At 34.0% G+C, this 17,500-nt stretch overlaps 1 protein-coding gene across 2 annotated transcripts in view; it reads left to right on the forward strand.

Moving 5' to 3' along the window:
* Positions 1–17,500, forward strand: part of LOC135218554 (uncharacterized) — a 201,816-nt gene that overhangs the window by 106,083 nt on the left and 78,233 nt on the right. For both annotated transcript variants that reach the window (XM_064254932.1, XM_064254931.1), the window contains exon 4: positions 14,100–14,231. In XM_064254932.1, coding sequence (XP_064111002.1) covers positions 14,100–14,231 — 132 coding nt within the window. The remainder of the gene's footprint in view (positions 1–14,099; positions 14,232–17,500) is intronic.

The following is a 17,500-nucleotide window of genomic DNA, read 5'->3' on the forward strand; positions in this document are numbered from 1 at the left end:
ATTTTGAAAAAAACACGGGAGTATATACAATTTAATATCATGAATTTTTACACAAATTTTCCCAACAAAAATTATTATTAATGAAAAGACGAAAGAAAATATAAATATATATATATCGAGCAAGAGAAAGAGGGAGAGAGAATATCGAACCAGAGAGAGAGAGACAGAGAGACAGAGAGACAGAGAGAGAGAGAGAAAGAGAGAGAGAGAGAGAGAGAAAGAAATAATAACTATATAAATGTGGGACTAATTTATTAGTTGTTCATTTATTTTGAGGTCCTTCATAAACATCTTACAAATATATGGGTCCAAATGGTACATTCCCAGACTAAGATTTAGGTTGTTTTTATTAGTGATTTGTATAATTGCCGATTCCAGTAAATTTCTTGAAACATAATCATTAGATCTAGCAATTACCGAGGTATCACCCCAATTAATACAATGAGATTTTTCACTCAGATGGATAAACAGTGCATTTGAAGTCTGGGCTGTTCTAACTGAATACATATGCTGCTTAATCCGAACACATAAATTTTTACTTGACTGACCAACGTAAAACGATGGGCAATCCTTACAAGGAATTTTGTAAATGATGTTGTTATTTGTTACGGGACTATTCTTAATTAGCATATCTTTAATGGTATCGTTATAAGAGAACACTACATTAACATTAAACGATTTAAATATTGATTTTATGGTTAAATCCACGAAAATAAGGTAAGCTAAGTACATTTTTAGGCATTTCTTTTTCATTAATAGCAACATTGTAAAACTTTTTGTGAGCTTTTTGATAACATGAATCAATTAAATGAGGTGGGTAGCAGAGATCGTTTCCTATCTTTTTTATGTATTCTATTTCTTGGTCCAGATATTGTGGACTCGTGATACGCAAAGCGTGTAGGAACATAGAAGAAAAAATTGAAATTTTAATATTAAGATGGTGGCCAGAATAAAAATGTTCATATTTGTGGGTTTTCTATAAATACTGAATTTGCATTGGAAAGATTCTCTATGTATTAATACATCTAGGAAAGGGATGACATTGTAATTTTAAATTTCAACAGTGAATTTTATGGATGGCACTAAATTATTCAATTTAGACAGTAAATCATTTACATCGATATCACCAGGTAAGACTACTAAGATATCATCGACATATCGGTACCATCTTAAGGGGATAAGTGTGATATTCGGGAGTTGTTGTCTCTCAAAAAATTCCATATATAAGTTTGAAAGGAGAGGTGATAAAGGGTTACCCATGGCCATACCAAATATTTCTCCATTAAAAATAAATCTGCAATCACAAATACATAACTTAATTAAGGAAATTATGTGACTAACGGACATAGGCAATTCATGCAGTACAAGTTCATTACTTAAATATTCTAGCACAGAGTCAATAGGGACTTTTATAAACAAAGAACATACATCAAAACTGACAAAAATATCGCTAGGGTTTAGTACAATGTTATTTAATTTTTCCACAAGATCAAGAGAATTCCGGATGTGTGAATTAGATACAGTTCCAAGTAGCGGGGATAACAGTTTAGTAAGATATCAAGATAGTTTATAAGCAATTGATCCTACAGCACTAATAATTGGGCGCATAGGTTTGTTTTCCTTATGAGTTTTGACTAGGCCATATACATAAGGTAATGAGGGACACTTTACAGTTAACTTACACAAAAGTTCTTTTTTATCTTTAAGAATTTGTTTGATATTGATATTGAAGTTTTTTATTACTTGGTCCAACGGATTTTTTGCGAGTTTTTTGTAAGTTATTTCATCCTCTAGTAAAGTATGCATGCGTGATATGTAGTTAGTTTTGTCAAGAACCACTAAACTATTGGATTTATCAGCCTTGGTAATGTGTAAGCTATTATCATTCTTCAATTCTTTTAAACTTTTTCTGTAGCGAGCGGGGAAGTTATTTTCATGGTAGGCATGCGTAGCACTATATGTCATGCCTTTGATAATGTCTAAATGATTTTGTGGTAGGTCACAGTATTTTTCAAACTTATATAGAGATGTCGCTATTGATAAAGCTGAGGGTTTGTTACAAATGAAGAAAGACAACCCAAAGCCTAATGCGCGCACTGCATTATCACTTATTTGTTTGCTCGATAAATTCACCACACAATCACTTCTAGCATTATTGGTCCAATCACTGTCATTGATAAGAGAGAGAGAGAGAGAGAGAGAGAGAGAGAGAGAGAGAGAGAGAGAGCAAGACACATTTAGTGTTATATCTTCTCCTCGGTTTGTGGTTGTAAACGATCGCCTGTTCTCACGCTGTTCCCTCCTTCCTTCAGTTGAACTTTTTCCAATGTACAAACGTACAAAGGCGCAAAAGCATTTCCTATTCATGACTATCCGAAACTTTGCCCATTCCTTCCAGCTCTTCCAAGAAATTCAACTGGAACTCCTTCTGTCTATCACTTGTTGCCCCTCTCACTCCAACATTACATGGTATTTTTCTTGTTCGACTTTTTTTTTGCATTTTTTTTTTTTTTTGCTTCGTTTTCTTTCGTTTCTGCGAGTGAGCGTCAAATAATTTGCAATTTTCTGGTTGCAGGGGACAGCCAGAGAAGAAGGCAGTAGTATCTGGGTTGAGATTTTCTGTCGTGACTTTTCTCCCCTTTCTTCTTCTTCTTCTTCTTCTTTTTATTTTTTGTAGGAAGGTCGGTCTTGAGGCGACAATCTGTTTCTTAAAGGTGGCAGCCCGATATTGTGTGGTCACATTATGATCATAGTACGGGAGTTTTAGATTTTATTATATATATATATATATATATATATATATATATATATATATATATATATATATATATATATATATGTGTGTGTGTGTGTGTGTGTGTGTGTGTGTGTAATGAGGATATTTCCTCATTATTCATTTGGTAAACGTGTAACTCGAGCGTCAAGGCAACACAAACAAACCTCTCTTCTCTCTCTCTCTCTCTCCAACTTCTCTCTAGCACTGACACCTCCTCTCTCTCTTCTCTCTCTCCTCTCTCTCTTCTCTGCTTCTCATCTCTTTCTCTCTCTCTATCTCTCTCTCTCCTCCTCTTCTCTCTCCTCCCTCTAAACAGGTAACCAAAATGAGAGAGTTGCATCATAAAATAAACATTTATTAAGTAACAAAAGATAATGATCCAAGTCTTACTGACTAACTCAAAAAACCCCAACAGTAAAATGTCTGAATAGTAATTAGTCACCAAAAGTCTATTTCCCCCCATCGGGACTCCCTCTCGGTCCCCCAAGGTGGTTCTGCTTGAACCGTCTGTTTCAAAGACATAGAACATACCCCGGTAAGAACACACACAAGTTTAACAATCAGAGATTAAAGATTGAATGTCCTTATAAAAATGTCAAATAGATAACAAGCCACTCTTCGGCTAAAACAGTTCAACACTCACCCAAGCAGCCGGACTATTTCAAGCACTATATTATAAAGAGACTCCCGGTGAGCACCACGGCATCCTGCCTTTCTTCCAAAGACGCCTCTATCAAAATCCCCCATAGACTTGGGTATCCAACATTTTCAATAGAAGAGGCGCACACGCACATACGAACGCACACTTCGTTAGCGCCTCACAATTACTGGCCGCAACCAGTTTCACAAAGGCACTTTGAGAAGAGTTCATGAACTGAGTACATTGACTTGTCTAACTATGCAGTTTTATGTCACGCCATCCACAAAAACCCATTGGTCAGCTTTCCTCGGGTCGTTGCTTCTCCATATTCCAATAGGTCACAGCGAACATATTGGCAATATATTATTAATCAAAAACCCTAGGCCTTTCATATATATATATAATATATATATATATATAAAATATATATATATGTGTGTGTGTGTGTGTGTGTGTGTGTTTGTGTGTGTGTGTGTATGTACATAACTAGTATATACTCATCTACTGACCGAAATTATTAAGACATTTAAAGAGTATTAACTTATCGTCGAATGCTGATAAAGAAAACCTCGTATTTTGGCAGTCAAAAAAAAGGAGCATTGTTTAGTTAAACAATAGAAAAATACCTTAGAATGTGAATCCAGTATTTTTCTTAAATGACATCCAGCCGGACATACACTCTTTTGTACACGTATCGAAATCAACGTACTTTTTGTTTAGGAAAAATAAATAAAAATAAAAGGCTATTCAGACGCCAGGAAAGAGTGGGAACTTTGACGTAAAAATGTAGACGGTAACTAACAGAAATGTGGAGTTTAATATCCGTAGAGCTTTCGTTCTCTCTCTCCTAAAAAATCCGATGTGACAATAGACTTCGTTTTTTCTTTATTTTCTTAAGCTGTAGCACGATGAAGGAATGTGTCAATAAACAAATTATTTCCATTCGGCGGAATTTATACTACTATATGAATAGTGCACTATTGAGTCTATCATGAATAGTGGACTAGTGAATGGTTTATGGGTGGTAGACCATTCTTTTGTTATTTTTCGTTCTTAAATTTCTTCTTTCATGCATCTATTCCTATATATATATATATATATATATATATAATATATATATATATATATATATATATATACATATAACATATTTATATGAAAAGATAAAACTCTTCATAAAGGTCAAAGGCAGCCCCCCTCTCCCCCGCCCCGCCCACCCTCCCCGCAACAGGAAGTGCTGAAAAATTCTCTTTGGTCCACGAAGTCCGAAGAATGAATGTGTCCCTGACTGAGCCATTTTAAGAACGGCATTCGCAAGAACCGCCCTTTCAAGACGCAGGTCACTTTGATGAGGAAAAGATGAAGAAGATGAAGAAGAATAAGAAGAAGAAGAACAGGGAATAGAAAATAGAGAAGAAGAGGAAGAAGAAGAAGAGAAAAAGAAGCAAATAAATCGTCCGAGTCTTAAGGGCTTTCGAATGGAGGAATCCAAGTCTTTTTTTCCATCTTTTAAATTTTTATAGGATTTTGAAAAGGATGACTTATGGATCCCCTCCGGATTGGACACAAGAGATAAGACGGGATGATTAATTTCACACGTGTAAGAATATCTTACGGACGGTTCTGTTCCCATCGACGGAGGTCCTAAGTTTTTCTATTTTTAAATAACTACTATATATATATATATATATATATATATATATATATATATATATATATATATATCTATATATATATATATATATATATAGATATATATATATATATATATATATTTATATATATATATATATTATATATATTATATATATATATATATATATATATATATATATATATATATATATATTTAAACTTATCACTCTGGATAGATAATTAATGAGGTTTTTTCAAAATACAGATAACTAGAAAGAAACAATGTAGTTTTTCATTCATGTTTTGATATCTTATTTTTCTTTTTCTATGCACTTTGACGTGGTAATAAATCTTAGAAATAATGTGTAACTGTTTCTTCATGAGAGTCCAGTACTCAAAAGTATTGAACGTTCAAGTATGGTGAGGAAAAGCAGAGAGAAAGATTTTTACCTCTCGCATAAGTTGTAAACATTATATTCCTAACTTTTCACATAAATTAAAACGCGTTACAATCTACGGTCAAATAGAGCCATGTTTCACCAACGAAAATTAAAAAGAATACGTTATATTCTATTAGACATTATTTTTCTGTACTCTTTAACCTGTGCATTATCTATTTTTTTACATTTTCCTTTTAATAAATAAATCATATATATACCATCCTAAAATTCCTGTATCTTTAACTCAACGCAAAACGTCTTTTTCAGACTTTTTAGGCTCTTCCATAGACCTTTCCTAAACCTCCAACAAGAACAACAACAACAAAGTACTGTGTAGGCTTACTCCCCGAGTAAGCGATAAATGTGAAATTCATATCCTTTTCCTTCTCATTTTATGTGTAATGCTGCTCGAGATATCCACATTTATCTTTAGTATTTTTTTTTTTTTTTTTTTTTTGTAGGAATGTATCCTCACGAACATTTCCCGACGTTTGTATAATTCATGAGACGGTTATTTTTCTTGCCATGTTATATTTTTACAGCAATTCCCAATAGGCCTCCGTCCGTCCAGTCTCTCTCTCTCTCTCTCTCTCTCTCTCTCTCTCTCTCTCTCTCTCTCTCTCTCTCCTTTTTCGTAAGTCACTTTTAATAACTGAATTCTTGAGTAATCTTTACACTTGAATTTAGCGTGCCATTTTTTCCCGGGTTATTTCATACAGATCTAATTAGGGAAATGGAAATCTACACATTTTTTTATGAAAACCAATAGTGCATCTTTTGCAAAATTAAACGGTCATATAGTTGTAGCTCACTTATAATGCTGCCATGTACCAACAGACACAAATTGGCTAAACTTCAAAAAGCTAGTGTTTACGGAACAGTTAAAACAAAGACTCAGGTGGAAGTGACTTCGCCTTTGTAAATTGCTATATGTTGCTCTGCTACTCAGTAGTAGCCGTCGGCACCTGCAACTTGTAGGTGTCCTCGGTTGGAAACTAATTACCTCTCGATGACTCTATGTTTTATGACCAAAAGAAAGAAAAAGAGAGAGAGGGGAAAAAGGAAAATATCGTGGGCTATGTGGAAATCGATAGGCCCCCCTCTTAAAATAAGAAGGCCTATAACTGCCAGCAGAATAGGTGATGTGGAAGGCTTCCAGTCTAGTAGGTTAGAGTTCCTAGAGAAGCTAGTCATTCTATTTAAAGTTTCTCTTTGCCTCCATTTAGTCCGGTATTAGGGGATTGTATTTGACAGGCTCCACTCTTTTCGACAAGTTTCTATGACCTTAGTAGCTTTCCACAGCAGTCAGGTCGCGTATTCTTTAAGAAACATATTTCAGACTTTTGTAGAGAGAAACACAGCAGAATAGAATCAGAATGGAATAATATGACTAAAAACATTGTTATATTTATACTGTATTCTCCTTTATAAAAACCGTGTGGCGTTATGTCGCACAGGTATTTAAAAATACACCAAATATAATCAGTAGCAACTTGATGCCAATTAATGGATAAAAATATATATAAATACATATCCTAGACCCTTGTAGCAAGAAGCAAAGTAGGATGGTATCATTGAAAATAAAATAATGCAAAATTAAAACATTGTATATTTATCTGATGCAGTATTCAATTTAAAAGAAAGAACATTTCATTGAAAATACAATAGAATATAGTTACTTCTCCTTGCAGCGAATTTGACGGATAAGAATGCATCTCTTAGGCCTTTGTAGCTAGAAGCAAATCAGAATTGGATTAATGAGAGTATGATTATATAAACCTAAAGTGCAATGTCGTTTAGATCTACAAAAATACACTAAATATAATCAATCTCTATTTGATGCCAATTTGATGGATAAGAATGCATCTCTTAGGCCTTTGAAGCGAGAAATAAAGAAAAATTAGAGAAAATAATAAAACACCTAATTAAAATCAATGAGAATATAATATTACAAATTTAAAACATTATATTCTTGTGGTACAATGTGGTCAAGGTCATTAAAAATGAACTAAATATAATAACTTCTTACAGTGAAGTCAATGGTGTAAGTATTGCAGAACTTAGTATCACAGTACCGTCATTATTTTCCACCCAATTATAGTCCAATTATAGTCTCTGCCATTATCCAGTATCAGTCAGAAATCTATCTCTGGCCGTAATTCCACGAAAGTCAAAAGTTCTCGAAGTAATTCTTACCCGTTCTTTTACGAAGCAACTATCTGGCCCCCGCCCAATAAAAAGAAAATAAAAAAGAATTTGGAAAGTTATCCAAAGAACGAAGCTTTGCCTCAAGTTTTCGTTTTTTCATAGGTGCGGGTTAGTATCAGATCTGTTCATCGCATGTTAGGTTGCGTGTGGGGCTTTAGTTATGTAATACGAAGTTTGAGTAATAATAATAATAATAATAATAAAATAATAATAATAATAATAATAATAATAATAATAATAATAATAATAATAATAATAATAATAATTTAAAGACCTTTTGGAATTCAGATGGAAATATATATATATATATATATATATATATATATATATATATATATATATTATATATATATATATATATATATAAATATATATATATATATAATATTATATATATATATATATATATATATATATGTATATATACACGCATGTATGTATGTATGTATATGTATGCATTGCACATGCCAAGCTTTAGGAAAAAGCTACTAAAGTAAGGTTTTGCCGTTTCTAGAGAAATACTTATCCCTATTATTAAACTTTTCATATCATAATCAAACTTCTGGGTAGATGCTAATCACTTGTCGGTTCCACTCGAGCTCAGATCTATGCAGGTTAAAAAATAAATATCAAAGGCCCTTTGATAGTTTTGCTTAGCCTTAATGTAAATTTCTTACAGTTATGACGTGGGTAGCTCTTAGGTGCTTCCATTGCATCATTATGTTCTTCCCCGTAGAAGGCGTAACGCCGCCAGTGCGCCTCATGCAGTGCACTGTATGCATTACTATAAGGATCTTCGTAGCGTCGCTTCGGCCCATATCTGCAACCCCCTTCATTACTTTTACTGTGCCTCTATTCATATTCTCTTTCTTCCATCTTGCTTTCCAACCTCTCCTAACAACTGGTTCATAGTGCAACTGCTTTGAGGTTATCCTCCTGTGACACCTTTCGAAACCTCTAGCTGTTAATCTCCGTTTCAGCGCTGAATGACCTCATAGGTTCCAGCACTTGGACCTTGTCCTAAATTTTGTATCTTGCTGATCTCAAAGAAAAGGGAATTTTGGATTCAATGCGTCAGAGATCAAAGGCAAAAATTCTGACACTAACAAGATCGCCAGCTAGAATTCTGTTGACTGTGTGCACTATAGTCACTGTTTATAATCTTTTTTTTTTTAGCAGTTAAACTCTTTAAACTGAATAAAAGCTGAAATTTTAAATATAAATGGTCAAAAATACATTATGGTAACAATTGATACAGAAGTACAGGACGCTTTCTGTAATCCTGTAACCTGTATTGATTTTCCCTTACTTCTTTGACTAATTGAAAGCATTTACGATTCTCAACTAACTCATTTAATTTCGAAGTCTTAGTTTGACCTGAAACTGTACGGCTGGTTCACTAGTGATTTTGATGGGCCTAAATTCTGGTTATTTTCTATAAATAAATATCAGAACGGGTGACTCATTTTAAAAAACTAATGATGTTGCTTCCAGCTTATACAAGTCTACCCTAAAACTTTTAGTGATTTATTTACACTTTAAATATTCACTAAATATTTACTCATTTTATTTATCTTTGTTTTCTAGCAAAAGATCTCTTCTTTCTGTAATTCCTGTTATCTAATGTAATTTCTTTTAAAAGAATACCATATTCTTTGGAAGACTGATTTAAGTCAATGGACTCAGTAGTCATGTTCCATATTAAAATGGTTATCTTTTTGTAATAATAATAATAATAATAATAATAATAATAATAATAATAATAATAATAATAATAATAAGACCAGACGTGACATTGATTGACAAAATAAAGAAGAAAGTATCACTCATTGATGTCGCAATACCAGGGGACACCAGAGTAGATGAGAAAGGAAGAGAACAAACTTATAAGTATCATGAAATTGTACCCATAATCATAGGAACCCAAGGCACGATCCGAAGATCCCTGAAAAGAAACCTGGAAAAACTAGATGCCGAAGTAGCTCCAGGGCTCATGCAGAAGATTGTGCTACTAGAAGCAGCGCACATAGGGAGAACAGTGATGGACTCCTAAGGAGGCAGGATGCAACCCGGAACCCCACACTAAAAACACCATCCTGTCGAAAAGGATGACTGTGATTGACCCCCACCAAAAAACTAGTAATAATAATAGAATAAATAAATAAATGAATAAAATAAAAATAAATAATGAAAAATACATACATGCATACATAAACACACACACACACACATATATATTAATATATATATATGATATATATATATATATTATATATATATATATATATATATATATGTATGAGTATATATAATAAGAATTTCATGTTAAGAACTTCAGTATTTGGCATAAAAGTAGGATGAGATGGCTCATATCGGTCCTAAAATAAAGACGAAAATAGGAAACAGAAAATAATGATAATTACCAAGAAATATTCTTCATCGTATGGAGTAGGGTGGACATAATCACGGACCATAATTACTGTGAACAACGCTCACCATTTTCATTAGCATAATTATTGCAAATATTGTTCACCATATTTAGTTCCATAATTACTGCAAATAATTTTTGCCAAATTCACGAGCATAATTAGCATAAATAACGTTTTCTACACTCCATACAGACACTGGTTGAGAGAGAGAGAGAGAGAGAGAGAGATGAGAGAGAGAGAGGAGAGAGAGAGAGAGAGAGAGAGAGAGAGAGTGATGTAATGAATGAGAAGTAATTCGTGGAAATGAAGAAACGACAATGAAATAATATATAATGTTCGAAAAAGTAAAAGGGCAGATATCAAACCACATTTGTTCTAATTTTATTTCAACCGAATAAGTTAGTATTTCTTATCGTATATCTTTATATGGAACCCTATCTTGACTGATCTCCATAGCGAAGAATTAAGAAAAATCTTAATTAATTGTCAGCCTATATTCTAAGTTTAGTTGTTGCTGTCTTTGTGGGGGGGGGGGCGGGGGGGGGGGGGGGGGGGCGCGGGATTTAGGAAAGTTCTTTGGAAGAGCCTAAAAAGGTCTGAAAAAGGTGTTTTGTTTGTTTGTTTGTATGGTGTTTTTGCGTTGCATGGAACCAGTGGTTATTCAGCAACGGGACCAACGGCTTTACGTGACTTCCGAACCACGTCGAGTGAACTTCTGTCACCAGAAATACACATCTCTCACTCCTCAATGGAATGTCCGAGGATCGAACCCGCGACCACTGAGGTGAGAAGCAAACACCAAACCAACCACGTCACTGAGGCGCAAAAAAGGTGTTTTGCGTTGAGTTAAAGATAAAGGAATTTTAGGATTTGATGTTTATGATTTATTTTCTAGAATGAAAATGTAAAAATAGGTAATGTGCATGTTAAACAGTACAGAAAATAATTTCTTATAGAATATAGCATATTTACTTTACTTTTAATTAATTGGCAACCGATATTTTAATCATTGCATCATGTATGTCACCGACATACAAATTATAGACTGTAACAGTTTGCCAACAAATCAAGTAGGAAGAGAGTTATTTGATCCGTTTGGCAACCTGTAAAGGTCATGTAATGTCAGTTGAGGGTCCCCATTTGCCCAGAATGGTTAAATTATGGAGACAAACACAAAGGAGTTGAAATAGGAAATATGCTCTGAATTTGACAACTCTCAACAACAACAATTACTTTTATCATTCTCACATATTCAGTAGTTTCAGCTTTCGGTTATGATAAATACATATTTCTTCAAATTTACCTTTATAGTATTATCTGGTTGTTTCATTTGAGCTTTTAAACATAAATTGAAAATTGCTATAAATCTAAACCTTTTGGAAACGCAGAGGTCCTGAAACCATCACCGGAAGATAGCGTGTACCTTTCACTTTTATTTATTCCCTGTGAGTTTGGCTTGCTAGGATTTCTTTCTATCCTTGGATTTCATAAAAAAAAAAAAACATTAATTAATCTAATTAATTCCTGAGAACTATTAATGGAGTATCCAAACTATGAAACTCTAATCCACGTCTAATGAAGTGTGACCCTGAGAAATAGATCAAGGTTATTTTTATTTTCGCTTACTCGGGGAGTAAGCCAGCAAAGTACTTTGTTGCTGTTGTTATTGGGGGCTAGGAAAGGCCAATGGAAGAGCCTAAAAAGGTCTGAAAAAGGTGTTTTGCGTTGAGTTAAAGATGCAGGAATTTTAGGATAGGGTATCTATGATTTATTTATTAGAATGAAAATTGTTTTTGGTGAAACAAAGGTCTGTTTAACCACATATTTTAGCAGGTTTTAATTTACGTTAAAACTTAGGAATGTAAAGTTTAAAACTTGTGCGTGAGGGGGAAATCTTGCAAGCGTCTCGAGTAAGCTTGAGGTTGGATCACGCCTTGTTCGATTTGGGTTTGAGTGACGCGATCAGTAAAGAATCATAAGTATAAGCTTTTCAAGTATAGATATGAATGGACAAAATACATGCAAAATGGCGCGAATATAACGAAACTTTTTTTTTTTTCATTAGAGTAAAGCCAGTTCTGTTCATTACTTTTATTTGATTTATTAAATCATATCCTATAGAAAAAAAAATCCCCCAGTGGAAATAACATAATCTATTTTCTGGCAATATTCTAGACTTCAGTAATGGCAGAATTTGACTAAGCTCACGGTCTCTTAAAAAGAGTATGTTGAGGGAAAATGTTCATTATTTTCACAGTGGATATAAATAGGCCCTAGCGATATATTTTTCTCTCCTGTATGTGATGTCCAGATGCCATTTGGATGAAATTATCTTTTTCAAAAATGTGAATGGGTTATTCTGTTACAATGTATTTTCAATGAACATTAAAACAGTCGCAGCTGCCAAATCATTGTTTTTAAAGCTCAGCCAATTATTCATTGTTCCAATAATTACTACACTGATTTTTATCACTAGTTCCAGAGCCGTAACGTATAGATTTTGAGGCTGGTTTGGGGGTTACCTGCACCACCGTATGATATGAAAGGTGAACATTTTGTTGTCTGAGCAAATAATAACTGAACACAGCAGTCAGCACTTATTTTTTGACTGTTTTGAAACTACTTTCCACAGAAGCTGCATGCACAAAGAGAGGCGCCATTTGCGCGAAGCTTTACCACCTTTTAAAAGTATATAACTTGCAGGGAGCAAATTGAAGTTGAAGCAACTGCAAACAGAAGTGCCATCATAGAGGTCTAATGTGCCAACCTTGATGCTTCCTAGTTTATTCCACATCCGTTTCCCGCGTAATCACTCGCTTTTTAAAGGCACTAACATGTCTTGTGCATCCTTTTTATGGGAATGTTCTGGACAGAGCGGAATTAAGACATGAGATAACTCAAGACGAAGAAGGAAAATAAGTTTCAGTCGAGAGATTAGGATGTGTACATGGAACGATTCTGAAACCTTTTCCAAATAAGAAGCCGTATGCAGTGTGGTCGTTTTAGGAAGGCAAGATACCTGCTGTTATTATCGTGATATCATATGAATACAAGTTTAGGGAATACTCGTTGGATTTTTAAGTCAGAAATTCTGTTGTTATTACCGTGATACCATATGAATAGTCTTTACAAGTTTAGGGGATACTCGTTGGATTTTTAACTCAGAAATTATACAATTCCAACATCAAACTTAAATTGAAGAACAGTTAGAAAATATGATGCCATAAATAGTGAAATTCGCCTACAACTAAAATGCTAATGTCGAATTTACTTGACCATAGAAATAACTTAGACTCATAAGGAATTATAATTGGTAAGTGTCCCTGCTCTGACCAAGACTCTAGTCTGTGTTTTGATGGTAAGAAACTATGATAATAGTATAAGCTCTCCCCAAGATAAACTGGAATCGATATTAATGGGAAATTTGTGCTTTAATAAGAAGACCATAACGGTGCCTTAGCAATTTCATTCTATTTTTAACTCCACAATTACTCATATGTTGCTGTGAACATTCCGAGATAAACCTCAAATATTTGTGCAGATAAACAGATGATCGAGTTTTTTTTTTTCGTTTTGAGAGAGAGAGAGAGAGAGAGAGAGAGAGAGAGAGAGAGAGAGAGAGAGAGAGAGAGAGAGAGAGAGAACACGAGGCTGAAACACTCAATAAAATTAACAAGATCTGTATTATACTGATATGAATTATTGGAGAGCAAAGATTTTTCTTTTAGTTATAGATAGTTTTGTGCTATATGCTACAAGAGAGAGAGAGAGAGAGAGAGAGAGAGAGAGAGAGAGAGAGAGAGAGAGAGAGAGAGAGAGAGAGAGAGAAACTGTTTGAGGACATCTCAAGAATTTTTAATTTAAGATATTATTTATTTCCATCACTAGTCTTGATCCATTTTTTTTTTTAAAATTAAAGGTATCAAGGACACTTGATTTTTTTCTAATGCCAACTACGTTGTTTCCCTTAGAGAGTGTCCTGGATTCGCAACAAGGATATCATGCTACTCGCCTTGGCCGACCAAGTCATCACAAAGGACCCGCGAATCTTCGTAACGCACTCGGGGCATCCTGACAGCAAGGAAACTCCAAGGCACTCTCAGGTAAGGTCTGGAATTTACTTTTAACGTCTGGAAGTTACTCTCACTTAAGGTCTGGAAGTTACTTTCAAGTAAGGCATGAAAGTTACTCTCACTTAAGGTCTGGAAGTTACTTTCAAGTAAGGTATGAAAGTTACTCTCACTTAAGGACTGGAAGTTACTTTTAGGTAAGGTCTGGAAGCTACTCTCAAGCAAGGTCTGGAAGTTGCTCTCAAGTAAGTTATGATAGGTTACTCTCACGTAAGGTCTGGAATTACTCTCACTTAAGGTGTGGAAGTTACTTTCAAGTAAGGTCTGTAAGTTACTCTCACTTAAGGTGTGGAAGTTACTCTCACTTAAGGTCTGGAGGTTACTTTCAGTTAAGGTCTGAAAGTGACTCTCAAGGAAGGTCTGGAAGTTACTTTCAGTTAAGGCCTAGAAGTTACACTCAAGTAAGGTCTGGAAGTTACTTTCAGTTAAGTGCTGGAAGTTACTATTAGGTAAGGTCTGAAGTTACATGTAAATTTAGCCCGTTGCCTTCATTCTCTCTCTCTCTCTCTCTCTCTCTCTCTCTCTCTCTCTCTCTCTCTCTCTCTCTTATTCTATTTACTGAGACCTTATCGTCTTTTATTCATTGTTAATAAGAAAATCTCCTTTGCTTTCCCTTGGGGCAAAGGGCTGTTGAATGGGTTATCCAATACCTTTATCAACCCTTCCATGAAAAACTCGAGAGGAAAGATAAAGGTTGGGGCTTTTTTATGCGTGTACGTAGCAAAAGACGAAGTACCTTCCAGAATGAGGGGGAAGTATTAGCTGTTTTCCCCTTTTAGTTTTATCAGAAATGTTACATGCTGAGCGGATGAGTGAATAAATCTACCCCAGAAACTAGAGTGGGCTTTCATAAATATATGTCAGGTATGTCCTGGACTAGAAAATATGGGTTCCCTAAATTTGTTTAGAATGTTACGAAAAAACCTGATTTTAGAAGAACATCAAGCGAACATTCATATAATAAAACTGAATTAGGAAATATGCACTGTCTTGAAAATTACGAGAGGTTTCCAACAATATCTCCTAAGTTATGAATACGAAACCTAGCAGTGACGATATTATGACAAATAAATGTCCAAATCAAAACACTGCCTTTAATCATCAGCGTTTGTTTAAGCCAAGATTACTTCTGACTAAATTAGAAAAATAAAAGCTAATGGAGTTATAAGAATATGAAAAACGCTAAAAGATATGTGCTATTCATAAGATTGATATCCAGAGACCTGATAAAAATAGCTTGTTTTCCAGGTACATCAAAAGTACATAATTAAACAAAAACATGAACTAAATCAATAAACCTTTAGCAAAGTACAGTAAAAGAAGTATTCAATAGAAAACCAAGTGAAAAACGTTTCTACGACAAAGAGAATTTTGACAGAAATGCAGCATGTAAATAGCAAGAAAGTGTCAGAATGAATTAAACAAGGAAAGAACTTGCATACAAAATCCATTCTGTGTGTGTTGCGTTGAGATGATTATGATTTAGGTGTGAGTAGATGGGATGGCTAAAGGATTTAAGTGACCGTAGGATACCTCTTGCCTGCTGAATAAATCAAGGGAACTTAGCCCAATGAAAAGAAGATTGGGGTAGATAACAGGCACTCGTCTCTGGATGTACTCCATTCTGAAATCTCATGGGATATCCAAAATTTCAGTTTAATTATCTTGCTTTTTTTTCATTAATGGTTGTATACACAGCAATAATAATAATAATAATAATAATAATAATAATAATAATAATAATAATAATAATAATAATAGTACTGTTCTCCATCCTGAAATCTTATGGCATTTCCAAAATTAAATTTTCTTATCTAGCTTTTTCATTAATGGTTTTATAAACAGCAATAATAATAATAATAATAATAATAATAATAATAATAATAATAATAATAATAATAATAATAATAATAATAATAATAATAATAATAATAATAATAATATTCTCAATCCTGAAATCCCATGGCACATCTAAAATTTCAATTTACTTATCAGGCTTTTTCATTAATAATAATAATAATAATAATAATAATAATAATAATCAATAATAATAATAATAATAATAATATAATAATAATAATAATACTGCTACTAGTAGTAGTAGTAGTAAGGAACATAAAGCATGTATTACAGATTACAAATGTGTACCAGCTACTAATAATATTAGCAATAATAAAACTAATAATAATAATGAAAACACAAAGCATGAGTTACAGATGACAAACGCGTACCAGATTCCAAATCCAATTTCATACCCAGTAATAAGCCTCGTCTCCCTTCCTTCCACTTTTAATGAAAAACTTTCCACTAATCCCAACAAGTTGTTATTTACCATAATGACCCGGGTTACTTTTCCGAAGAGTTTATATTAACTCGGCCCGGCAAAAGGTATTAAATTCCCCGGAGCAAATACTCTAATTCATTTTAACTTGAGGGAAAGGCAACTCGAAACTCTAAACCGTGTTTGCTGAGACCGTGGTGACTTTATACCGACTGCCCATAAGCTCTGTAACTTCGACTGTGAGGCAACAACAAGTTTTTGGGTTGACAAAAACTTCTGGAACTGGAGAAGTTTCGCCGTAAACACTCTCCCCGGTCCCCGTTTTCTTTTTTCTTTTTTGTGTGTGTGTACATTTTGTTTGTGTGTGTGTGTGTGTGTGTGTGTGTGTGTGTGTGTGTAGACGTCCTTTTATCATTCGTTTCACGGGAAATTAGTGAAGAAAAGAACTCAGGTTGTGAACTGGACGTATTTCGTGATGCAACTGAGCATGGGAAATGATCCGTTTTTTAGCAAAGATACATCACTTCAAATGTTGCTTTTCTGAAAAGTTCCCCACAAGTTATCGTTTCACTTTTAGGAACTTTTATATCATACAGTAGCTGAACAGAGATAAGAAAGCTTGCCTTGTCTCCAACTTGCCTTGAGGAAAGCTCAGCCATGTCTGTTTTCCTCAAATGATATTTTCCATTACATTTTACAGTTTTATTTCATATTTTTTCTCTTGTCTTCAGAAGGAGCAATGCATTATTAAAAGGTACCACTATTGACAGGAGACGTTATATCTGTGCGAAGGAAATTAACTCTATCAGTCTAATAAGTCGCCGAGATCAAAATCAGTGTAGAATTCTTTGAGAGATTAATTTTTCCCCCATCTATCTGTCTACCTGTTTTCTATCGCTGTTTTTAATTAAAGTGAAGGAGGCTCTCTCCCAGAATCCCGGAAACCATTTACCTTGTAGAA

This window comes from Macrobrachium nipponense, chromosome 9 (assembly GCF_015104395.2).
Source record: "Macrobrachium nipponense isolate FS-2020 chromosome 9, ASM1510439v2, whole genome shotgun sequence".
Lineage (NCBI taxonomy): Eukaryota > Metazoa > Arthropoda > Malacostraca > Decapoda > Palaemonidae > Macrobrachium > Macrobrachium nipponense.